This window comes from Haliotis rufescens, unplaced genomic scaffold (assembly GCF_023055435.1).
Source record: "Haliotis rufescens isolate VD_foot unplaced genomic scaffold, xgHalRufe1.0.p SCAF_5, whole genome shotgun sequence".
NCBI lineage: Eukaryota > Metazoa > Mollusca > Gastropoda > Lepetellida > Haliotidae > Haliotis > Haliotis rufescens.
Genome location: NW_025964223.1, coordinates 59915337 through 59942909, shown reverse-complemented (window position 1 = coordinate 59942909; position 27573 = coordinate 59915337). Strand labels below are relative to the sequence as shown.

The 27573-nt window shown below is 43.3% G+C and overlaps 2 protein-coding genes across 2 annotated transcripts in view; one reads left to right on the top strand and one right to left on the bottom strand.

The window, feature by feature from the left end:
- Positions 1-7874, bottom strand: part of LOC124140339 (monocarboxylate transporter 13-like) — a 31087-nt gene extending 23213 nt beyond the window's left edge. Inside the window, exon 1 of the mRNA XM_046507874.2 lies at positions 6228-7874. Coding sequence (XP_046363830.1) covers positions 6228-6582 — 355 coding nt within the window. The 5' untranslated portion in view covers positions 6583-7874. The remainder of the gene's footprint in view (positions 1-6227) is intronic.
- A 3168-nt stretch (positions 7875-11042) lies between these two features.
- LOC125373335 (coiled-coil domain-containing protein 1-like) lies at positions 11043-16624 on the top strand. The gene is made up of 3 exons (XM_048384348.1): positions 11043-11775; positions 11868-12513; positions 16459-16624. Exons 1-3 carry the CDS (start codon positions 11043-11045, stop codon positions 16622-16624), a joined length of 1545 nt encoding a protein of 514 aa, XP_048240305.1.
- The last annotated feature ends 10949 nt before the right edge of the window (positions 16625-27573 follow it).

The following is a 27573-nucleotide window of genomic DNA, read 5'->3' as shown; positions in this document are numbered from 1 at the left end:
AAGTCTGCTGTGTTTTTTACGTGAAGGTTGCTGTGTGTTCGACGTGAAGTTTGCTCTGTTTTGGATGTTAAGTTAGTTTGCTGTGCTTTGAACGTTAAACTTGTTGTGTTTTAGACGTTACATTTGCTTTGTTTGGGACGTTAAGTTTTCTGTGTTTTGGACGTGAAGTTTGCTGTGTTTTGGACGTTAGGTTTGTTGTGTTTTGGACGTTAGGTTTGCTGTGTTTTGGACTTTATGTTTACTGTGTTTTAGACGTTACATTTGCTGTGTTTTGGACGTTAGGTATGCCATGGTTTGGACGTTATATTTGATGTTTGCTGTGTTTTGGACGTTAGATTTGCTGTTTGCTGTGTTTTGGACGATAAATTTGCTGTTTTGGAAGTTAAGTTCGTTGTGTTTGGGGCTTAAAGTTTGCTGTGTTTTGGACGTTAATTTAGTTGTGTTTTGAACCTAAAGTAAGCTGTGTTTTGACGTTAAGTCTTCTGTATTTTGGACCTTAAATTAGCAGTGTTTTGGGCGTGAAGTTTGCTATGGTTTGGACCTTATGTTAGCTGTGTTTTGAACGTTGAGTTGCTGTGTTTTGAACGTTAATTTTGTTGTGTTTTGGACGTTACGTTTGCAATATTTTGGGCGCTATATATATAATATTTTGTACGTTACGTGTGCTGTGTTTTTGCGACTGTTTTCATCCTAGTAACGTTTTGATAACGTTTATAATGTTTTGGTCAAATCCAATCTTCCAGTGTATACTTTCTTTTTCCCGGCAGTGCACATAACATAACATAAAAAACGTGGGTTGTGAAATATGGACAGCTGACTATCGATAACTGATTCACCAAGGGACGGGGCAAGGGTCCATTTTGGCCGACTGGACATTTGTTTTGAAATTTTCGACAATCTCTTTCACTTGCACCTTTTTGTAAGTACAGTAAGCTTTAAATGAATGATCTTGAAATGAGCAAATCTTTCCATGAACAAGTACCTGAGCCCAGATGTAGTTTTTCCTTGACAACGCCTGGTCCCCGCGTGGTGTCCAAAACACTGAACTATTGAAAAGACAACAGCCTTATTCATATATATCTGCCCCTATTATACTATGTCCAAAATTTGAGTCCTTTAGAAGGCGAAAAATAATGACTCCAGGCATTATGGCTGATAGCAAAAGTAACGTCTCGCCGCTGGGTGAACGATGGTTCTCAAAAACATATTTTACACATTGAAAACACCAAAGCCTATTTTCTATTTTCTAAAATAAAAATAAAAATGATGCTGCCTCCTGATCCGAAATTATATTTTTTTAAGGAGGACTCGAGTGAAAGGGAGTAACGTTGGGGACAGTGGAGACTGGGTAAAGGTTGCTGAGCCATCATTCTGGGTTAGAAAGTTTCGCGAATCTTTCCTCGGCATGAACATTATCTATTATCTAGACACTTATCTATAAGTAAGGATTGACTTAAAGAATCTTTTATTTCAATTCCACGTTTCGGTAACGATAATACACAGCATCTTTATCAAATAAATAATGAACGAAGTAGAAATACGTGAATTATGTTTCATTAATATTGCAGCTTCTAAATGTCGGTTGAAGATATTACCTGTTATCATTACGTTAGACTGTTGAAGTAGGTCGTGCTGCTATTCTACCTGTCAGACACTAGCATGAACACACAACACATGTACTGACCACGCCCTTACGTGTACACCGTTTACGTTTTCACTTACAAATACCAGATGAGTGAGTGAGTGAGTTTAGTTTTACGCCGCTTTTAGAAATGGGCTTCATACATTGTACCCATCTCGGGATTCGAACCCGGGTTTTCGGCGTGACGAGCGAACGCTTTAACCACTAGGCTACCCGGCCGCCCCCAAATACCAGATGAGTATATAGTGTCCTATATAGGGAGGATACATTCGGTTACAATTTTCTGTGCTGTGAAGATGCCGTTTGTTAAATAGAGAATCTCACTCTAGTATCTTTTGATATCAAATTAATATATCAACGAGTGTTGATATATTTGATATCCAAATACACGAGGTGAGATTTTATTTATCATCCATCATCATTCTTCTAATGTTTTCAGTTTGTAGACAGTAATAAGCAGTGTCTTAAGTGTAAAAAGGACTGCTAACAGCTTCAGTAGCAGAGCTATTTGCGATGTCATTTGATTGTGACGTCATGGTAACAACGATGGCACGATGGCATCTACGATGTAGATATTGCTTGATCTCACCAAAGCGATATCTCCCGTGGAAGCCAGTTTGGGATGATAAAATGTCATTTACTATGACAATCTGTTTTTATATTGGATGACACAGTTTGTTATATTGACTGATACACTTTACATTGACTGACAATATATTTTATATTGGATGATACCGTTTGTTATATTGATTGATGCACTTTAGATTGACTGACAATCTGTTTCTCCATTGGATGACATAGTTTGTTATATTGATTGATGCACTTTAGATTGACCGACAATCTGTTTTTCGAGTGGATGACAAAGTTTGTTATATTGACTGATACACTTTACATTGACTGACAATCTGTTTTTCAATTGGATGACACAGTTTGTTATATTGGCTGATACACTTCACATTGACTGACAATATATTTTACATTGGATGATACCGTTTGTTATATTGACAGATACATCGTTTCAGTTTGACTGACACCAGATGTTCATGACACTAGTTTAGTGTGTAAGCAGCCTAGGATGGTCTTACCATGACATAGCTTTGACATGGCACAACCTGACATGGCACAGCTCTGACATGGCACAATCTTGGCCTGACACTCAACCTCGCACTGACAACTTCGTACAACATCGCATGGCACTGGTTTGAAATGACACCATCTTAGCATGAAACTGGTTTGACGTTTGACACGACTTTAACAAGACATAAACCAAGCATAGCACGGCCTTGACAAGACGCCAATCTGACATGACACTGGGTTGACATGGCACAACCTTGCATGACACAGCTTTGACCATGACATCAACTTGATATGGCGCTCCTTGTGACACGCGTGATGTATGGTGAATAAGATGATGTCGTGCTGTTAGGAGAACGTGATATCCTGAGACAGGACACCAACGAACACTTGAAAAGACGTATAGACATTCACGAGGACGGGACAAAGAGGATATTAAAACACAAGACGATGCCAGTATAGGCATGACACAGTGATGCAATCTCCAATATGTGGCGCAAACAAAATCAAAATGACAATATGATGATACGCATCAGGTAACAACAAGGTAATGTGATAACGTGGTTCAGATGATGAGACAATGTCATTAAAGTGGTTCTAGTGATAACAAGACAATATCATCACTTGGTTAAGAGGTGATTCCACAACATACAGAAAGATAAATAGACGATAAATAAGACTTTATGATCTGGTGGTAGAGAAGGTGAAAATACAATCAATCACATATGCTAATGGATAAATAACACAATATGAAGACGTTGGGCAGTGGATAAATATCATGATATGATGACGTGGGGCAGTGGATAAATAACACAAAATGATGACGTCGGGCAGTGGAGAAATAACATAATATGATGACGTGGGGCAGTGGATAATAACACAATATGATAACGTGGGGCAGTGGATAAATAACATAATATGATGACGCAGGGCAGTTGAGAAATAATATACTATGATGACGTGGGGCTGGGGATAAATAACACAATATGATGACGTGGGACAGACACAAAATAACACAATAGGATGACGTGGGGCTGGGGATAAATAACACAAAATGACTCGGGTCAGAGGAAAAATAACACAATATGATGACGTAGGACAGTGGATAAATAACACAATATGATGACGTGGGGTGTGTGTGTGGAAACATAACACAATATGATGACGTAGGGCAGTGGAGAAATAACACAAAATGGTGACATGGGGCAGGGGATAAATAATATAAAATGATCAAATGCAGGGGACAGAAAACACAATGTAATGATGTAAAGTAGATAAAATACATAATATGATGAAGTGGGGCAGTGGATAAATAACACAATATGATGACGTAGAAATAACATAATATGATGACTTGGTGCAGAAGATAAATAACACAATATGATGACGTGGGTCAGTGGAAACATTACAAAATATGATGACGTGGGTCAGTGGAAACATTACACTATATGATGACGTAGGGCAGTGGAGAAATAACAAAATATGATACGTGGGGCTGGGCATAAATAACATAATAATGATGACGTAGAAATAACACAATATGATGACGTGGGGCAGAGGGAAAATAACAAAATATGATGACGTGGTTCAAGGAATAAATAACATAAAATGATGTGGTGCAGGGGACAAAAAACACAATGTAATGATGTGAAGGGGATAAACCAATATGATGATTTTGCAGTGGACATTATAACACATATGGGACATATGGTGATGTGTTACAGGAAACAATAAGGACATATGGTGATGTGTTACAGGAAACAATAAGGACAGATGGTGATGAGTTACAGGAGACAAATAAGGACATGGTGATGTGTTACAGGGGACAAATAAGGACAGATGGTGATGTGTTACAGGAGACAAATAAGGACAGATGGTGATGTGTTACAGGAGACAAATAAGGACACATGGTTATGTGTTACAGGAGAAAAATAAGGACATGGTGATGTGTTACAGGGGACAAATAAGGACAGATGGTGATGTGTTACAGGGGACAAATAAGGACACATTATGATGTGTTACATAAGACACAGAAGGACACATGGTTATGTGTTACAGGAAGCAAATAAGGACAGATGGTGATGTGTTACAGGAAACAATAAGGACATATGGTGATGTGTTACAGGAAACAATAAGGACAGATGGTGATGAGTTACAGGAGACAAATAAGGACATGGTGATGTGTTACAGGGGACAAATAAGGACAGATGGTGATGTGTTACAGGAGACAAATAAGGACAGATGGTGATGTGTTACAGGAGACAAATAAGGACACATGGTTATGTGTTACAGGAGAAAAATAAGGACATGGTGATGTGTTACAGGGGACAAATAAGGACAGATGGTGATGTGTTACAGGGGACAAATAAGGACACATTATGATGTGTTACATAAGACACAGAAGGACACATGGTTATGTGTTACAGGAAGCAAATAAGGACAGATGGTGATGTGTTACAGGAGACACAGAAGGACACATGGTGATGTGTTACAGGAAACAAATAAGGACATGGTGATGTGTTACAGAAGACAAACAAGGACATATGGTGATATGTTACAGGAAACAAATAAGGACACATGGTTATGTGTTACATAAGACACAGAAGGACACATGGTGATGTGTTACAGAAGACAAATAAAGACACATGTTGATATGTTACAGGATACAAATAAGGACACATGGTGATGCGTTACAGAGGACAAATAAGGACACATGGTGATGTGTTACAGAGGACAAATAAGGACACATGGTGATGTGTTACAGGAGACAAACAAGGACATATGGTGATGTGTTACAGGAGACAAATAAGGACATGATGATGATATGACAAGAACCCAATCAACCACATCGACCCTCTCCGCCAGTGACGTCGTACTACGTCGTTGCTTGTAACATCAATAGCTAAATATAGACTATAACCTTCCAGTGTCGGCGCTTCAGACGTATTGTCAACACACAGGCCGCCGGCAGGGGTGGTTCTAACATGGACACACGCTCCATTGGGCTTTGCAATGTTCTTACTACGGCAAGAGGTCAATAACACAAATCGGGGAAGGCAACTCTCATCTAGGGCCATGTCATTTCCCGAGGAGACACACACAGCTTGCCATGTTTTTACACATCCGTTGCCAAGCGCACCCTACTTGCGTATATCGAAGTATGTCAACTGGGAGGCCGAAGGACAGTATTTACCTAGCTTGCGTGTTCTAGAATGCAGTGCTGCGTATAACAGCTATAAGGAAATGAGATTACCCCTAAATCTCTTTATATGGTATTTTTAGATGATGTATTTCTGGCATGGCTTAGGTTGTCTGTGGAATTGGTTATCTGAATATATATATAACTATAACTATAACTATATAACTATATATATAACTATAACTATATATATATAACAACACACATAACACACACACATGTATATATATACACACATATATCACAAACACACACACATATATATATATTGGATACAAGATTTTAGAAGTATCATGACTCATCAACTCTTACCTTTATCGATGTCGTTGATAGTGAACTTCTTCGTGATCTGTAGGTACAATGTGCCGTATGCGAAATGGAAGCCATTACACAACACATGAACAAGCGTGGCTGCCACCACCACAACCCAACCCCACCCGCCATCGGGATGGTAGTCAGCAAAGTCCAGTCGGGGCGGAACCTTTTCTTGCATGCTGCACAGGTCTTTCTTATGCACGCGGCTACACGATGTGTCGCGGGTCGTCTGCGACTGTCCGCTGCGCGTGCTTTCACCGCTGCGTGCGCTCTCGTCGCTGCTCAGACGATATAAAAGATGCTTCTCAGATTTACTGTTACCGACATCGTCGCAGGTTGTAGAGGCAGGCATCGCCTCGTGTCGACCTCAAAATATGCTAGTTATCACTAGATACAGTTGTACGCTAGCCACATTGTTTTCAAGGGTTGGCATAGTCTGAGTCGCCGATGGATATTTATAACACATAGCGTGACTCCACAAACCACCAGTGCTGTCGGTGGAGAATTCCTCACCTCGTTTCCAGGCTCCTGGTACAAACTGTTGACATCCATCCGAGTAAAGACACCATTGCACCGTGAATCCCGCTCGTCAACTCGAGCAATCACCAATGGTTATCGTCTGTACTTACACGAGGATCCTGCAGAGCGACACAGTCGAGGTAGACAACAGTTATTTTGGTTTCCCCTGTGTAGCCACGAGTAGCGGTAGTGACGACGGAAGACTGTTTGCTCATGAATATCGTCTGCACAACCAGTTGCAGACGTAAACCAGCCAAGCTAGCAACGCAGACGTCAAAGTTTTGGGCGCCGAACGACAGGGCAACTAGTGGTGACGCGTTGTTGGTTGAGGGGTTGGAGGTCCGGTTTTGGCTGTCGTTGACCACGGGGTATGGAGGCGATGTCAGATGGTGGAACTGCACGCACAAGACTTACACTGCAATCTGATATCCAGTCATAGAGGCGGGGAATCAAGCTGGTCCTACTGGTAGCCAGGCAGCTCGGTCCCAATACAAGGTCGCAGCCGGCCGTCAGTGCGACCCGATGGCGGTACGCATATCGATTGATTGTAAAACATGGCCTCGATTCTGTGAGGCAAAGCGGTAGGTGATTGGCTACAACCCATGTCGATTATTGGCGTCTGCTAACATAATGTATGTTCCTGGCGATGTGTAGTTGTTGTATTCCAACTGAGAGGCCAGGCGACATGCTGATCGGAGCTTGTCAGTTCGAATTCATCAATGTGACCCAATTAATGCGTCGACAGTTGTTGAAACTCCCCAGCACGGTGTGATTGCTCGGCCTCCAGCGGCCGGAGAACTAGAACAGCCGGGATGAGGCGTCATGCACGACCTGGGAGGGAGCGAAGGCGACGGAGTCGGGCATTAATGTATGTCGGGGACACAGTATGGCCGTCGCTTTGTTGATAAACTGTATTACCCAGGTGTACACGAGCGTCCAAGAGCCTTGTCCGCACACCAGCAGTATGCAAATAAGTCAGCGGGATAGAGCGTTGTCATAGCAACACAATATAGCAACGCGCGTAATTCAACGTTGGTATGGTAACCCAAGCTTGGACGTTACGGCGAAAGGATGAAACAACGTCAGGATTGAGGAGCTCGGCTGAGCCTCTGAAACTTCAACAGCTCTGAGTACAAACCCAGCCCTTGGGCGAGCTTTTATCGGCAACACGCTAAATCTGGACGCAAGTCAGACTGAAGCAGCTATTGCTGTCACAGCTTGTGTCATATAGTCACGTTTCCCTCGGCCCAGTACAAACCTTGACTATCTACTTCATGTTTTATGTTTGGAGCTGAATCTTTTGTAAATTAGATTTCTGTATTCTTTTATAAGACAAGTGGTACGGCTTTCCTTCGTTCGGGTTAAATATTATCGATACACTTTACTTCTACACCGATACAACGGACAGGAACACGTGAAGTTCTTACTTTAAGTTTGATCAGTACAAACGTATTATATTATTGAAAAGATATGTCATTTGGGGTCAATGCCAGCTAAATTGAATGTAAAGAATGTGAGAATTCTAAACGACATTATGGGAGATATTCATGCCGTTAGTGTAAGAGCGGAACCGACAGGAGTGGTTTATTTCTCGCACATAAATACTCTAACTACAACATAAGATTAACTTTCTGCCTTGAACGGTAACAAATACATCAAATCTTAATGATGGTCATCCAGTCGACATCTCCCCTCTTCATAGCCTTCAGTAGTAATTGAGATCCTGGTGGTGCGCCGCGTTCTATTTTAAGATAGATTCATTACTTTTTTGCGCAATTTATTTTGGTAATATCTGGTCGGGCGTTAAAATCGAACTCATTTACCCCCGTTAAGGTGTTGTATCCTCATGGTTATCTGTCTGATGACAGGCGCCGCACCCCTCATCACACCCACGCCGCACCCACACTGACACCAACAACGACCCTACGTCTTGCCCTCCCGCCCGCTCCCCGACACCAACGCCGCCCCCCACTCCTTCCACCTACGCTGTTAAGCCAGAACCCACAGGTGGGGTTTAATAGGCACAATGATGCAATATTTCTGACCAGAATAATAAGACTAAGGTTTGTGCTAAGAACTCCTATGATTTTGATGTAATGTTTGAAACAAACTTCTCACATTCTGCCCATAAAGAAATAGATGATCTAATCAGACTCTTTATTGATATGAAGTCCTTGACAGGCATTAAGAAGTTGGGAGAACATGAAAACATGGATAGCATTAATAAAAGAACTTGCTATCCATAAAAAAAGTGTCATGTACGAGGGCTGGTCAAAATGTTCTGAGCCTGACTTACTTTCAACTATGGGCTGTTACAAAGTGAACTAGTCAATACAGTACAGCGTACATACATTGAGTAGCTCATTGCAAGTGTATTTGGTCTGTTGAGGCCGTTTGTATATTAGTGGCAGCCAGTTGAACGAGATAGGGTCCAAATGGACACATAAATGGAAAAGAACGTGGAAGACATCTTGTCACATGTGTGCGGAAGACGACTTGACTGGTGTGGAAGACATCTTGACTGGTGTGGAAGACATCTTGACTGGTGTGGAAGACATCTTGACTGGCTTGGAAGACATTTTGAATGGTGTGGAAGACATCTTGACTTGTGTGGAAGACAACTTGACTCGTTTGGAAGACATCTTGACAGGTGTGGAAGACATCTTGACAGGTGTGGAAGACATTTTGAATGGTGTGGAAGACATCTTGACTGGTGTGGAAGACATCTTGACTGGTGTGGAAGACAACTTGACTGGTGTGGAAGACATCTTGACTGGCGTGGAAGACATCTTGACAGGTGTTGAAGACATTTTGAATGGTGTGGAAGACATCTTGACTGGTGTGGAAGACATCTTGACTACTGTGGAAGACATCTTGACTGGTGTGGAAGACATCTTGACAGGTGTGGAAGACATCTTGACTGGTGTGGAAGACATCTTGACAGGTGTGGAAGACATCTTGACTGGTGTGGAGGACATCTTGACTGGTGTGGACGACATCTTGACTGGTGTGGACGACATCTTGACTGGTGTGGACGACATCTTGACTGGTGTGGACGACATCTTGACTGGTGTGGACGACATCTTGACTGGTGTGGACGACATCTTGACTGGTGTGGAGGACATCTTGACTGGTGTGGACGACATCTTGACTGGTGTGGACGACATCTTAACTGCCGCGGAAGACATCTTGACTGGTGTGGAGGACATCTTGAATGGTGTGGAGGACATTTTGACTTGTGCGGAAGACATCTTGACTGGTGTGGAAGACATCTTGACTGGTGTGGAAGATATCGTGACTTGAGTTGAAGACATCTTGTCACATGTGTGGAAGACATCTTGACTGGTGTGGAAGACATCTTGACTGCTGTGGAAGACATCTTCACTGCTTCTGGAAGACATTTTGACTAGAATGGAAGACATCTTAACTGCCGCGGAAGACATCTTGACTGCTGTGGAGGACATCTTGACTGGTGTGGAGGACATCTTGAATGGTGTGGAAGACATTTTGACTTGTGCGGAAGACATCTTGAGTGGAGTGGAAGACATACTGAGTGGTGTGGAAGACATCTTGACTGGAATGGAAGACATCTTGAATGGTGTGGAAGACATCTTGACTAGTGTGGAAGATATCTTGAATGGTGTGGAAAACATTTTGACTTGTGTGGAAGACATCTTGAGTGGAGTGGAAGAGATACTGAGAGGTGTGGAAGACAACTTGACTAGTGTGGAAGATATCTTGACTGCTGTGGAAGACCTTTTGACTGGTGTGGAAGACATCTTGACTTGTGTGGAAGATATCTTGACTGGAATGGAAGACATCTTGACTGGTGTGGAAGACATCTTGACAGGTGTGGAAGACATCTTAACTGGTGTGGAGGACATCTTGACTGGAATGGAAGACATCTTGACTGGTGTGGAAGACATCTTGACTGGAATGGAAGACATCTTGACTGGTGTGGAGGACATCTTGACTGGTGTGGAGGACATCTTGACTGGTGTGGAGGACATCTTGACTGGTGTGGATGACACCTTGACTGGTGTGGAAGACATCTTGACTAGTGTGGAAGATATCTTGAATGGTGTGGAAGACATCTTGACTAGTGTGGAAGATATCTTGAATGGTGTGGAAGACATTTTGACTTGTGTGGAAGACATCTTAACTGCCGCGGAAGACAACTTGACTAGTGTGGAAGATATCTTGAATGGTGGTGAAGACATCTTGACTGGTGTGGAAGATATCTTGAGTGTAGTGGAAGACATACTGAGTGGTGTGGAAGACATCTTGACTGGAATGGAAGACATCTTGAATGGTGTGGAAGACATCTTGACTAGTGTGGAAGATATCTTGAATGGTGTGAAAGACATTTTGACTTGTGTGGAAGACATCTTGAGTGGAGTGGAAGACATACTGAGTGGTGTGGAAGACAACTTGACTAGTGTGGAAGACATCTTGACTGCTGTGGAAGACCTTTTGACTGGTGAGGAAGACATCTTGACTGCTGTGGAAGACCTTTTGACTGGTGTGGAAGACATCTTGAGTGGAGTGGAAGACATACTGAGTGGTGTGGAAGACATCTTGACTGGAATGGAAGACAACTTGACTGGTGTGGAAGATATTTTGACTGGTGTGGAAGACATCTTGACTGGTGCGGAAGACATCTTGACTGGTGTGGAAGACATCTTGAGTGGAGTGGAAGCCATCTTGAGTGGTGTGGAAGACATCTTGAGTGGAGTGGAAGCCATCTTGAGTGGAGTGGAAGCCATCTTGAGTGGTGCGGAAGACATCTTGACTGGTGTGGAAGACAACTTGACTAGTGTAGAAGACAACGTGACTGGTGTGGAAGCCATCTTGACTGCTGTGGAAGCCATCTTGACTGCTGTGGAAGACAACTTGACTGGTGTGGAAGACCTTTTTACTAGTGTGGAAGCCATCTTGACTGCTGTGGAAGACCTTTTGACTGGTGTGGAAGACAACTTGACTGGTGTGGAAGACCTTTTGACTGGTGTGGAAGCCATCTTCACTGGTGTGGAAGACCTTTTGACTTGTGTGGAAGACAACTTGACTAGGTGGAAGACCTTTTGACTGGTGTGGAAGACAACTTGACTGGTGTGGAAGACAACTTGACTAGTGTGGAAGACAACTTGACTGGTGTCGAAGCCATCTTGACTAGTGTGGAAGCCATCTTGACTGCTGTGGAAGACAACTTGAGTGGTGTGGAAGACATTTTGACTGCTGTGGAAGACCTTTTGACTGGTGTGGAAGACAACTTGACTGGTGTGGAAGCCATCTTGACTGCTGTGGAAGACAACTTGACTGCTGTGGAAGACCTTTTGACTGGTGTGGAAGACAACTTGACTATTGTAGAAGACAACTTGACTAGTGTGGAAGCCATCTTGGCTGCTGTGGAAGACCTTTTGACTGGTGTGGAAGACAACTTGACTGCTGTGGAAGACAACTTGACTGCTGTGGAAGACCTTTTGACTGGTGTGGAAGACAACTTGACTAGTGTGGAAGACAACTTGACTGGTGTGGAAGCCATCTTGGCTGCTGTGGAAGACCTTTTGACTGGTGTGGAAGACAACTTGACTAGTGTTGAAGACAACTTGACTAGTGTGGAAGCCATCTTGACTAGTGTGGAAGCCATCTTGGCTGCTGTGGAAGACCTTTTGACTGGTGTGGAAGACAACTTGACTGCTGTGGAAGACATTTTGACTGGTGTGGAAGACAACTTGACTAGTGTGGAAGACATCTTGACTGTGAAGTTCATACACTGACGCGTGTTGACTGTGAGTTCATACACAGACGTGTAACGTCTGTGACATTTATATACTAACGTGTTATGTCTGTGACGTTTATACACTGACGTGTTATGACTGTGAAGTTCATACACTGACGTGTAACGTCTGTGACATTTATATACTAACGTGTTATGTCTGTGACGTTTATACACTGACGTGTTATGACTGTGAAGTTCATACACTGACGTGTAACGTCTGTGACATTTATATACTAACGTGTTATGTCTGTGACGTTTATACACTGACGTGTTATGACTGTGAAGTTCATACACTGACGTGTAACGTCTGTGACATTTATATACTAACGTGTTATGTCTGTGACGTTTATACACTGTCGTGTTATGACTGTGAAGTTCATACACAGACGTGTAACGTCTGTGACATTTATATACTAACGTGTTATGTCTGTGACGTTTATACACTGACGTGTTATGACTGTGAAGTTCATACACTGACATGTAACGTCTGTGACATTTATATACTAACGTGTTATGTCTGTGACGTTTATACACTGACGTGTTATGACTGTGAAGTTCATATACTGACGTGTTATGTCTGTGACGTTTATATACTAACGTGTTATGTCTGTGACGTTTATACACTGACGTGTTATGTCTGTGACGTTTTACACTGTCGTGTTATGACTGTGAAGTTCATACACTGACGTGTTATGCCTGCGAAGTGGTTCATTCCACCCAGTGCATCCATCGCCGTTCAAAAAGCTTTCACATGTTCTAATAGTAAGGGATTGTCCTATACATACTGAACCAAATTAAAAACTTTAACATTTTGACCAGTTAGCATTGTGGGCCCTTATTCTTCAGATAACACCCGTTTTTGTGCAGGTGAATCGATCAAAATCATGTGCAAAGCACTGTAGTGGCAAAAGTGGTTTTTCACGTGCAACTGGTCACGTGGCCATAATACCGCACGTGCTTTCAGCCATACTTGTTAGCAGTCATTAACAAAAAAAGAAAAACACAAGAAAACAAAAGTCTTTACGGCCATTTGTCATGCCACGCTTTTCAAATGTGCAACGTGAACGTGCAATCGGCATGTTGCAGACGGGAACGTCCGTAGCTGAAGTCGCAAGGACGATGGGTTGTAGTCGACGGACTGTTTATGATTTACAGACGCGTCTACAGCAAACGGGTGCCACCGCTGATCGCCCTCGGCCAGGTCGACCACGTGTGACGTCACATGCAGAGGATCGTCAGATTTTCTTACATCACCTCCGTAACCGATTTTTGACGACTACATCAACCAGAAATGAACTGTTTAGGGTAGACAGAGTGCGCAAACTGTTCGAAACCGTCTGAGAACTGCTCACCTTCAAGTACGACGGCCATAGTACGGGCCGATTCTGTCTCAATTACACAGACGTCAACGTCAATTGTGGGCAGAGCGACACTTACGATGGACTCAGAGGAATTGGAATCAAGTCGTGTTCAGTGATGAATCCCGATTTAATCTTCGATTTGCTGATGGTAGGGCGAGGGTGTGGAGGCGCCGTCATGAACGTTGCGCCCAGTGTTGTGTACAGGAAGTTGACAGATTTCGAGGCGGAAGTGTCATGGTGTGGGGTGCTTTCTGTGGCAATGCACGTTCCAGGCTTCTTGTCATCCGTGGCAACCTCAACGCTGCTGCTTACCGCGACCAGGTACTGGCACCAGAACTTCTGCCTTTTATGGCAGCACAAGGACCCGGTTTGATCTTCCAACACGACAATGCCAGACCCCACACAGCAATTTTGACAAGGAATTTCCTTCAGAATGCGGGAGTCAACGTCATGGACTGGCCGTCATGGTCTCCCGACCTCAATCCCATCGAAACCGTCTGGGATGCTCTTGGCAGAAGTCTGCTCACTCTCCAGAACCAACCACAGAATTTGCAAGATCTTGGCACCATTTTGCAGCAACAATTGCGTCGTCTTCCCAATCATGTGTTCACAAGCATCACAAGGTCTTTCAGAAGTAATACGAGTAAGTGATTGTTCTATATGTACCGGACAACACAAGTTAGGGATCATGAATATTTTTTGTGGATATTCTTATGAAATGGTTTGCCCAATATATATCCCCAATATAATTATGATCCCTAACTTGTCTTGTTGTGCGGTATATGTTATCTCTTAGATGCGACTTACGGTATCGGGTGGTCAGGCTCGCTGACTTGGCTGATGCATGTCATCGATCCCAAGTGCGTGGATCGATACTCATGATGTCAATCACTGGATTGTCTGTTCCAGACTCGATTATTTACAGATCGCTTTCATATAGCTTGAATATTGCTGAGTGCGGCGTTAAACAACAAACAAACAAATAAAAACCAGTTGTGCCGACACAAACTCTTTCAGATGCTGTGGTACTGTTCTCTACTCATTGTTTCGCTCTCTGACAAATTTGTGTCTGTGAGGTGAGGTGAAATGGGGTTTAACGTCGCGTCCAAGATTATTGCACTTATATAGCGACGTGTATGCATGTTTGTGTGTGTGTGGCTGCTTGTACTAGTTCGGACTGATGCTGATTTTATAGTGCTAGCCAACTAAGAGACCATGTCACAGTTTTAACATGAATACACCACTCAGACACAGTATACTGACTGCGAGATAACCAGTGACCTTAATGCCGAGCGCCAGACAGGGTAACAACAAGTACCATTTTTTAACGCTCTCTGGGCGGATGCTGTACCACTAGACCACGGAGGCGGTCTTGTGTCTTTGAAGCATATATAGATATATAGATATAGATATATATATATATATATATATATGTATGTGTGTATGTGTGTGTGTATGTATGTATGTATGTATGTATGTATCTATGTGTGTGTGTGTGTGTGTGTGTGTGTGTGTGTGTGTGTGTGTGTGTGTGTGTGTGTGTGTAATACATGTATGTATGTATGTATGTATGTATGTATGTATGTATGTATGTATGTATGTATGTATGTATGTATGTATGTATGTATGTATGTATGTATGTATGTATGTGTGTATGTATGTATTTACATGTATAATGTATGTATATACATATAAATACATACATACATACATACATACATACATACATACATACACTATATTTGGCAAAAGAGGACAAGAAGGGGCTTGGGGCTCAGTCGTCTAAGGCGCGGCAATTCCCTGTGCTGAGTTGCGACCCTTGGGCACGCCAGAAACCTGTAGGCGATGGTTCGAATCCCGGTTTGCCCTGATTAGGTTTCTAGGTGTCAGCACCATACCGGTACTCGTGGGTTTCACCATAGTTATCAACGTCTGAGACCTGCATCAATTGGGGCTTTCCTCCGCTGTGATATAACTGGAATACTGTTCAAAGCGGCGTTAAACCCCAATATAATAGTATACCTATCACTAGTAACGTTTTGAAGTAAAATATGATTTTTCCAAAGTAACATTGTATGTGACAGCAGATTATATTCCCGGCAGATGCTGTCACAATGATGAGTGTGAGTGTACGTCGCCTAGATGCTGGAGGTTTGGCTCGTCCGAAGTTCGCTTCCACCATGAGCACAATATGTGAAGGTTATTTCCGCTAACCTCCTGTCGTGATATGACTGGCATATTGCTTACAGCGGCATAAAACATCATTCACTCACTCATTAACAGCAACAAGTGGCTATTTTTGAACACTCAATCTGAAAGAAATAGTTTCAGTTAAGCCAGCTGTTGCACCATCTAAATCTGACATGTGTGATAACAGTACCACCAAAACTTGTATATGAGAATATTAGATCTTTATGCTTGATAAATGTGATTATTATAGTTAAGATATTGACATATATGGTACTGTATCTGACATATGTGGTCACACTGAAAGTGAGTGTATGACTTAGTGAGTTAGTATTACTTAATGTCGTGACAGATGATGATGATTAATATATTGTGATGATAGTGATGATGATGACGAGGACGATGATGGTGAAGCTGAGGAAGACGATGATGGTGGTGATGATAGTGACGAGGACGATGATGGTGATGATGATGGTGATGGTAATGAGGATGAGGACGATTATGGTGACGAGGACGATGATAGTGATGATGATGACGAGGGACGATGATGCTGGTGATGGTGACGAGGACGATGATGGTGATGGTGAGGAAGACGATGATGGTGGTGATGATGACGATAGTGATGATGATGGTGATGGTGATGAGGACGATGATGGTGATGGTGGTGATGATGACGAGGACGATGATGGTGGTGATGGTGACGAGGACGATGATGATGATGATGATGATGATGATGATGATGGTGATGGTGACGAGGACGATGATGTGATGGTGATGGTGATGAGGACGATGATGGTGATGGTGGTGATGACGACGAGGACGATGATGGTGGTGATGGTGACGAGGACGATGATAGTGATGATGGTAACGAGGACGATTATGGTGATGGTGATGGTGGTGACAATGACGATGACGGTGACGGTGACGGTGGTTGGGGTGGTGGCACCTTGGACACATGTTTAAACCTGTGGTCAGTGACGTCACACCTGTTTGTTGTTGAACAGTAAACCTACAGAAGTCTCCGTAAAATACCAAGAAAACAACAGCGATTTACCGGGCTGTGGCACAACCCCAGTCGAGGGGCTTTTAGGGCCGCTTCACTCAACATTCCATGTATCGATTCAATCTGGGATCCCGACTGTTTGAAGTAGTGCGCGCTCGTTCTACTCTCCGCATTGCTACAGTCCTTGGAGTATAAAACCCACGTAGTACCGTCGGAATACTGCTAATAATGATAAATAATAAAAATAATATATTTCTACACCTCTCAGAAGCATGCTCAAAGAGCACACAAGATGCAAAACTGGCGATCGCGGTTTGCTGTGAACGCGCTTATCGACCAGAACTGCGGAGTCAGTGGACGAGATGTGTTTTAAACCCAGGCTTGAAGGACTAAAGTGTTGGGGCTGATTTCAGTGTGAGAGGGAGTGAAATATCTGGAGCCGAAGGTCTTTAACTTATGGTCTTTTTTATTTTAGACCCTGGAACAGGAATGAGCGTTCTGGGCGCGACTGGGCGTTCTTGCTGGGATCTTTCAGATGTGAGAGAGGGGGCACAAGCAGAGTACAAGCAGACTTCAAGCGGACTACAAGCAGACTTCAAGCGGACTACAAGCCCCCTCCCTCGCTGAATCCCTCACGCTGGTTTATTAGTGAGTGAGTATGGTTTTTACGTCGCTTTTAGCAATATCCCAGCAATATCACGGCGGGGGACACCAGAAATGGGCTTCACACATTGTACCCACGTCGGGAATCGAACCCGGGTCTTCGGCGTGACGAGCTAACGCTTTAACCACTAGGCTACCCGACCACCCCTCGCTGGTTTATTAAGAGAAAATGAAGGAATGAGAGGGGATTAACATCTCGGGAATAAAACTGCAGGTTGTACAAGGAAATTTATGTTAAGCTGATGTGTGTTGAGTCGATTGTCCCGGGTCCTGTTGTGAAATATGCGCTTACATCGTAGCTGTGCTGAGGAAAGAAGTGTGTAAGCTGTGCAGGAAACTCATGTTCCACTGTACACAGGAAGAGACAAAACACACAGTATGTGACATAACGACATACGGGTGACTTTACGACATAAGGGGGACATCATACTGGATAGCGGGGGCACAGGTGGCCCAGTCGTCCAAGGGGCCGCACTTAGCGGGTTCGAATCCCGATTCTCTCCGATTATTGTTCCAGGTTTGTCAGCACCCTACTCGAGCACGTGGGTTTACCATGACAAACAGAACTTTATTCACTCAAGGCTATGAACATTCAAGGCTATGAAGAGTGTACACAGGTCTATGTTTTATGACGTGGCGGCACAATATTCAATAGTTGTTCTATGAAAATGTACAAAGAATGTGGCTACAGAAATGAGACAGTTTCCTCAGAGTAGATATGTGTTTACGTTGGAATAATTTGATTATTTTGAAAACTGATGGTCGATTTATGTAATAAGGAGATGAAACGTGGTAAGAATAATGGTATTCATCTGCAGTATCATTTGATGGACATAATATACATTTTCTTTCCATAAGAGGATGTTCTGCCAGCTACCTGTTTCAACAGGTAGACGGTGACAAGAACGCCTGAAATGAAATAAACTGGTTTTAAATTTATTACATAAATTCTGTAGATAAAAGTCAGTGTCAGTATTTTCTTTCATTGTCTGGTGGAATCTGTTCTTACTCGATGTTTCTCGGTCTGGGTTCAATTTTTGAATATATAGGTCTGTACGAGTAAGATACTTCACTGTATAGCATATGTAGGGGGTAACTTTCTTAACAGATAATATTTTTCTTATAAACGTTAAGTGGATGTTTTCAATCATATTTAAGTTTTCAAATTGCCATATTTCTGATCTGTAAGGTAGTACTGGCGTTACTATAGCGTCGAATAGCTTGAGCTCGTAGTGAATTGACAAATAATAATATGTACCTAATATCTATCTAAAATAAAATTTATGGCTTTTGTACCCTTTTCACACTAAGATTTTCTTGAAGAAATAAAAGTACATTTCTTATTGAATACAACACCAAGGTATGTGTATTCATTTACATTTTGTAAGCAAAAGTCTGATAATACAAAAATACAACTATTATCTCCTTAGTCCGCCATTAAATATGAGGACTTAACATTTTTCAAAATTATTTTTTAGTTTCCATTGATTGGAATACTCACAAAATACAACCAGTTCTTTCTGCAGATCATCCTTAGAAGAAGCTAATATCACTGTATCATCAGCATAGAGCAAGGCGAATAACTTTACGTAGATATCTATGTGCTCATCGTTGAGAAGAATCCCAACACAGTTATTGAAAGAGAAGTATTCATCATGGTCATTTAGAAATAGTGAGAATAGAACGGGAGAAAGATTTTCACCTTGCCTTACACCTGTTAAACAATGAAAATATTCTGTTGTATGGCCTTTGAATGATATGATTTAATACAGTTGTACGTATATTGAATAATTCTGCAACATTTACCTGTAATTTACCGTAAATAATTTACTCATACCACACAGTAACGTACTAGGTCTGTATTGTTTTGGATCAGTGTTGTCACCTTTGTTTTTATAGATGGGTCTTACAATCCCTTTCAACCAAGTAGCAGGATAATATCCCATATCCAGCATTCTATTAAAACAATTGTATGTACATTTAATATATTCATCGATGACGTTATCTATACCAGTAGCCTTATTATTTCTTAAATGCTTAACAGCAAGAAATATTTCTTCAGATGTGATGGGTCTATCCAGAATCTCATTGGATTCAATTAAATCTATATGTACAATGTTATCAAAATAACCATCACCTTCATTCATTTCCTTTTAATGATCATAGAGCTTTTCCAAGGTAGCTTATCATCAGAATGTCCTAGGGCGGTCGGGAAGCCTAGTGGTTAAAGCGTTCGCTCGTCACGCCGAAGACCCGGGTTCGATTCCCGACATGGGTACAATGTGTGAAGCCCATTTTCTGGTGTCCCCAGCCGTGATATTGCTGGAATATTGCTAAACGCGGTTATTGTTAAACCATACTCACTCACACACTCAGAATGTCCTTGTTTTAAAAGTTTCCAAAACGATTTCAAATCCTTCTTGGATGAAGAATCAAATCTGTGTTGTAAATTATTTCTAACATCATTGCTGTGTTTCACTAAATATTTCTTACACGATTGACTTGCATTCTGGAGGCCCATTTTGTTCGCCAATGTGGCATTAGTATAAAATGCTCTACTCAGCTGAAAAAAATATTTTCTCCGAGCTCTTTTACACTACAGTAAACAACGTTTATAACGAATACGCTTATAACGAACTGACAGGTATAACGAACTTACTTTTTGGTCCCGACCCTTTGTTGTATAAATGCTGTATATATGCTTATAACGAACTACGGTTATTACGAACTAGAATTAGTGGTCCCTTCGAGTTCGTTATAACCGTAGTGTACTTATAAACGTAGTTTCCAAACCATGGTATACATGTTTTCTTCTTTTTACCTGTTTGTGGCATGTTAATTATAAATTCAAAAAGGTATTTTGAGCAGTTGTCCAAAAAAATATCATTGATGCTGTCAACAATATCATCAATATGATTACCCGTATCTGAGTTATTAGTTAAATTGTATGGGCGGCCATTCGGTCAAAAAATACAAAGTTGACAAAAAGGACAAAAGGACGCAATTAAGGCCAAATATTACGAATAAAGAACTAAATGTTACTACTAAAGGTCAAAATACAATATTAATAGTCAAATGTTAGGAAAAGACGTCACAAGAAAAGAAAGAACAATGTGTACGAAAGAACGTCAGTGAGCACGAAAGGGCGTTTTCAATAAAGAACGTCAGTGAGCACGAAAGGACGTTTTCAATAAAGAACGTCAGTGAACACGAAAGGACGTTTTCAATAAAGAACGCCAGATGGCGCTGCAATTTGTAAAACATTCCGAGTTTAATCGGCTTATTCCGCCGTGTATATGATAACTGCATGCCGAGGTGCACAATGTATTACGTCATTCCTCGTGCACTCCCCGTCTGACGTCACACATAAATGTGGATGTACACAAGCGAAATAAATATTGTTTGAAAACGAAAGCTGGCGTCATAGATGAAACTCGATTTTCTTTATTTATGGCGAGCTATTTTTCCTAACGAATGTGTAAGTTATACATATGCATACAAATCCATTTGGTATATATATTTGTTGTTCAGATATTAGGCAGCATTTTGTTCGCACACAGTTTCCGAAAAGCTGTTAAATAAAACAAACTCTCGCACAACGTTCACTTTTCAGATGAAAATGTGCGTCTGAAACAAAACTCGGCATCATAGCACCCTCGTGTTGCACCAAGCATGAACAGTTATTGGATCACTGTAAATGAATCCTAGTTTAGCGTTAAGTGAGTGTTTTTTATAGGTTGTATACAAAATACATGTACCAATGTTAGGCAGATGTTGGATTACACAGTATACTGACTTTGTATTTATGAAAAGGCCCTTAAGCGGTGACAAAGCTTTACGCAACATGTTTATACCCAATGTGTACATTATACATTATAAGTACATGTATATATATATATATGTGACGTCAGACGGGAGTGCACGAGGAATGACGTAATACATTGTGCACCTCGGCATGCAGTTATCATATACAATACACGGCGGAACAAGCTGATTAAACTCGGAATGTTTTACAAATTGCAGCGCCATCTGGCGTTCTTTATTGTCAACGTCCTTTCGTGCTCACTGACGTTCTTTATTGAAAACGTCCTTTCGTGCTCACTGACGTTCTTTATTGAAAACGTCCTTTCGTGCTCACTGACGTTCTTTATTGAAAACGCCCTTTCGTGCTCACTAACGTTCTTTCGTACACATTGTTTTTTCTTTTCTTATGACGTCTTTTCCTAACATTTGACTATTAATATTGTATTTTGACCTTTAGTAGTAACATTTAGTTCTTTATTCGTAATATTTGGCCTTAATTGCGTACTTTTGTCCTTTTTGTCAACTTTGTATTTTTTGACCGAATGGCCGCCCATAAAATTGTCTAGTTTTTTTTTGATCTTATTAATAGCAATTGCCTTAATAGCGTTGGCAAATTAAAGTTCTGTGTGAGATTTTTATTCCTCTTCCTGGTTTTGATATCCACTTTTTTCTGTGACTGTGTCATCACGAGACAAATCTGTTGTTAGTGTTAGGGCTGAGTGAACATCTGAAAAGACTGGATCAAAATCGTACACCGAGAAGTGTGTGACATAAGGAAAAGCAATGTAAGAAGCAACAGCAACATCAATGACAGTTACTCCCTTACAAGTAACTTGCCCCACGTTTTATTGAACCCACCCTTCCATTGATAATGTATAACCCATGATTTCTGCATGTTTCAAGTACCTTAACCATGATCATTGACATGGCCTTTGTCCTGGGAAGTTCTTGTAGATCGGAGGCCAGGGTTCGCCAGCTGCTGCAGATCATGATCATCGCTAGTCGGGTCAACGGGAAGGTCCACGTAGCGGTCAACGTAGTGTGGACAGATACTGGTGCGTGCATTGTAGAAGCTCCCCTAGGGAGACGTAGTATGGACAGGTACTGGTCCGTGCATTGTAGAAGCTCCCCTAGGGAGACGTAGTATGGACAGGTACTGGTCTGTGCATTGTAGAAGCTCCCCTAGGGAGACGTAGTATGGACAGGTACTGGTGCGTGCATTGTAGAAGCTCCCCTAGGGAGACGTAGTATGGACAGGTACTGGTCTGTGCATTGTAGAAGCTCCCCTAGGGAGACGTAGTATGGACAGGTACTGGTGCGTGCATTGTAGAAGCTCCCCTAGGGAGACGTAGTATGGACAGGTACTGGTGCGTGCATTGTAGAAGCTCCCCTAGGGAGACGTAGTGTGGACAGGTACTGGTGCGTGCATTGTAGAAGCTCCCCTAGGGAGAGGTAGTGTGGACAGGTACTGGTCCGTGCATTGTAGAAACTCCCCTAGGGAGACGTAGTGTGGACAGGTACTGGTGCGTGCATTGTAGAAGCTCCCCTAGGGAGACGTAGTGTGGACAGGTACTGGTCTGTGCATTGTAGAAGCTCCCCTAGGGAGACGTAGTGTGGACAGGTACTGGTCCGTGCATTGTAGAAGCTCCCCTAGGGAGACGTAGTGTGGACAGGTACTGGTGCGTGCATTGTAGAAGCTCCCCTAGGGAGACGTAGTGTGGACAGGTACTGGTCTGTGCATTGTAGAAGCTCCCCTAGGGAGAGGTAGTGTGGACAGGTACTGGTCTGTGCATTGTAGAAGCTCCCCTAGGGAGACGTAGTATGGACAGGTACTGGTGCGTGCATTGTAGAAGCTCCCCTAGGGAGACGTAGTGTGGACAGGTACTGGTCTGTGCATTGTAGAAGCTCCCCTAGGGAGACGTAGTATGGACAGGTACTGGTCTGTGCATTGTAGAAGCTCCCCTAGGGAGACGTAGTGTGGACAGGTACTGGTCTGTGCATTGTAGAAGCTCCCCTAGGGAGAGGTAGTGTGGACAGGTACTGGTCTGTGCATTGTAGAAGCTCCCCTAGGGAGACGTAGTATGGACAGGTACTGGTGCGTGCATTGTAGAAGCTCCCCTAGGGAGACGTAGTGTGGACAGGTACTGGTCTGTGCATTGTAGAAGCTCCCCTAGGGAGAGGTAGTGTGGACAGGTACTGGTCTGTGCATTGTAGAAGCTCCCCTAGGGAGACGTAGTATGGACAGGTACTGGTGCGTGCATTGTAGAAGCTCCCCTAGGGAGACGTAGTGTGGACAGGTACTGGTGCGTGCATTGTAGAAGCTCCCCTAGGGAGACGTAGTGTGGACAGGTACTGGTCTGTGCATTGTAGAAGCTCCCCTAGGGAGACGTAGTGTGGACAGGTACTGGTGCGTGCATTGTAGAAGCTCCCCTAGGGAGAGGTAGTGTGGACAGGTACTGGTCCGTGCATTGTAGAAACTCCCCTAGGGAGACGTAGTGTGGACAGGTACTGGTGCGTGCATTGTAGAAGCTCCCCTAGGGAGACGTAGTGTGGACAGGTACTGGTGCGTGCATTGTAGAAGCTCCCCTAGGGAGACGTAGTGTGGACAGGTACTGGTCCGTGCATTGTAGAAGCTCCCCTATAGGGAGACGTAGTGTGGACAGGTACTGGTGCGTGCATTGTAGAAGCTCCCCCAGGGAGACTTAGTGTGGACAGGTACTGGTCCGTGCATTGTAGAAACTCCCCCAGGGAGACGTAGTGTGGACAGGTACTGGTGCGTGCATTGTAGAAACTCCCCTATAGGGAGACGTAGTGTGGACAGGTACTGGTCTGTGCATTGTAGAAGCTCCCCCAGGGAGACGTAGTGTGGACAGGTACTGGTGCGTGCATTGTAGAAGCTCCCCCAGGGAGACGTAGTGTGGACAGGTACTGGTGCGTGCATTGTAGAAGCTCCCCCAGGGAGACGTAGTGTGGACAGGTACTGGTGCGTGCATTGTAGAAGCTCCCCCAGGGAGACGTAGTGTGGACAGGTACTGGTGCGTGCATTGTAGAAACTCCCCCAGGGAGACGTAGTGTGGACAGGTACTGGTCTGTGCATTGTAGAAACTCCCCCAGGGAGACGTAGTGTGGACAGGTACTGGTGCGTGCATTGTAGAAACTCCCCCAGGGAGACGTAGTGTGGACAGGTACTGGTCCGTGCATTGTAGAAGCTCCCCTAGGGAGACGTAGTGTGGACAGGTACTGGTGCGTGCATTGTAGAAACTCCCCTATAGGGAGACGTAGTGTGGACAGGTACTGGTCTGTGCATTGTAGAAACTCCCCCAGGGAGACGTAGTGTGGACAGGTCCTGGTGCGTGCATTGTAGAAGCTCCCCTAGGGAGACGTAGTGTGGACAGGTACTGGTGCGTGCATTGTAGAAGCTCCCCCAGGGAGACGTAGTGTGGACAGGTACTAGTCCGTGCATTGTAGAAGCTCCCCTAGGGAGACGTAGTGTGGACAGGTACTGGTGCGTGCATTGTAGAAACTCCCCTATAGGGAGACGTAGTGTGGACAGGTACTGGTCTGTGCATTGTAGAAGCTCCCCTATAGGGAGACGTAGTGTGGACAGGTACTGGTCTGTGCATTGTAGAAGCTCCCCTAGGGAGACGTAGTGTGGACAGGTACTGGTCTGTGCATTGTAGAAGCTCCCCTATAGGGAGACGTAGTGTGGACAGGTACTGGTCCGTGCATTGTAGAAGCTCCCCTATAGGGAGACGTAGTGTGGACAGGTACTGGTCCGTGCATTGTAGAAGCTCCCCTATAGGGAGACGTAGTGTGGACAGGTACTGGTGCGTGCATTGTAGAAGCTCCCCTAGGGAGACGTAGTGTGGACAGGTACTGGTGCGTGCATTGTAGAAGCTCCCCCAGGGAGACGTAGTGTGGACAGGTACTGGTCCGTGCATTGTAGAAGCTCCCCTAGGGAGACGTAGTGTGGACAGGTACTGGTGCGTGCATTGTAGAAGCTCCCCTATAGGGAGACGTAGTGTGGACAGGTACTGGTCCGTGCATTGTAGAAGCTCCCCTATAGGGAGACGTAGTGTGGACAGGTACTGGTCTGTGCATTGTAGAAGCTCCCCTAGGGAGACGTAGTGTGGACAGGTACTGGTCCGTGCATTGTAGAAGCTCCCCTATAGGGAGACGTAGTGTGGACAGGTACTGGTCCGTGCATTGTAGAAGCTCCCCTATAGGGAGACGTAGTGTGGACAGGTACTAGTCCGTGCATTGTAGAAGCTCCCCCAGGGAGACGTAGTGTGGACAGGTACTGGTCCGTGCATTGTAGAAGCTCCCCCAGGGAGACGTAGTGTGGACAGGTACTGGTCCGTGCATTGTAGAAGCTCCCCCAGGGAGACGTAGTGTGGACAGGTACTAGTCCGTGCATTGTAGAAGCTCCCCCAGGGAGACGTAGTGTGGACAGGTACTAGTCCGTGCATTGTAGAAGCTCCCCCAGGGAGACGTAGTATGGACAGGTACTGGTCCGTGCATTGTAGAAGCTCCCCCAGGGAGACGTAGTGTGGACAGGTACTGGTGCGTGCATTGTAGAAGCTCCCCTAGGGAGACGTAGTGTGGACAGGTACTGGTCCGTGCATTGTAGAAGCTCCCCTATAGGGAGACGTAGTGTGGACAGGTACTGGTGCGTGCATTAAAGTCTCCAAAAATATATATCATGTTCAGTTTTGAACTTCGAAATATCATTTTCTATATACGTGAAACAATCTATTTTAAAATGGCGAGATCCATTTGGGGGAACATGTATCATATAAAGCATAAGGTCTTTATGCTGTTTACATGTTACACAATATTCACTGCCTCTGTGTATGTTTCTATGGGGTATATGTTCCCGAAATGCAACTAGAATTCATCCAGATCGATTAATTCAGTTTGGGATCCAGGAAAATTGTGAATTTTGTACCCAGGAATATCAACCGAGTCAAGGCAGACGATTACATTATAATTGGTAATGAATTTTAAGTCAGGTGATAAAGGTCTAGTACATATAAATACATATGTCGGGTGTCACTTGACCACCCAGGATGTTGTTTGTTTATGACCTTGTCAATTCTGTTTACATTGTCGTATTGAGAGAGTTGCAGGTCAAGGTGACCTCGTTGACAGTACTATGACATCATGTCTCTATTCAGGTCACTCTGATCAGCATATACTTTCTCATTACTTACAAACAGTTTGTCTCTCACCAATTTTGCATTATCACCTCTCAAGATAAACACAATTGTATGGAAAACAATTCCTTTAATACTGTGAAAAGCGACAATAATAATCACTTATCCTGTATATTGGCATCATGTCCCTATTGGCTTCCACCTATGTGTTCTCTGTCCATCGTGCTGTGACAGCATTATCCCTTTGTTGTCACACCTACCAATGTTATCCCACTCATGTATGCAATTGTTGTTACTGTTAATCCTCTACTGATAATCCTCCACCTGCTATATACATTCTGTACTATGTCCCTCATTCAGTCTTGCTTGACAACGGTATAAGGATCTATACCGAAACGTCGCTTTTCACAGTATTAAAGAAGTTATTATCCATAAAGTTGTGTCTATCTTGTCATCCGTCAACTTCTAAGTAATGCCTATCAAACAAATTATCACCTCTGTTTCTTGTTTCAAGCTGTTCATTCACTCCATACTGGGTCCCCCTCAACTGAACGGTTTGTTTGTAGTGGGTGAAGCGCGCCACAATGGGCACGTTTTTGGTCCCGATGGGATCCCGAGGGTGCCCTGCCAAACATTTTCTTCCATTTCAAGAGTTTTCTTTATGAATGTTGTTTATTTTTTCTGTCTTTTCTTCTCTGTCTTCTGTTATCCCGATGAATATCAGATGATTCTTAATTTGCCTCCACTCTAGGTATGTCATGTATTCTCTTACCCGGGGTAGATCAATAGATGGGCAGCCAATACGCTCTATATCCTTCTTAATCCACTTTTAAAGTAATACACTTCTAGTGTGTGATGCTTGTTCAATGTT

Bases quoted from the DNA above. Each gene is read 5' to 3' on its own strand.
- LOC125373335 (XM_048384348.1), top strand. From the start codon at position 11,043: ATGGAAGACATCTTGAATGGTGTGGAAGACATCTTGACTAGTGTGGAA. The intron at 11,776-11,867 runs GTGTGGAAGACC...CTGGTGTGGAAG, and splicing joins TGTGGAAGCCATCTTCACTG to ACAACTTGACTAGTGTGGAA. The intron at 12,514-16,458 runs GTTCATACACTG...TTGTGATGATAG, and splicing joins GAAGACATCTTGACTGTGAA to TGATGATGATGACGAGGACG.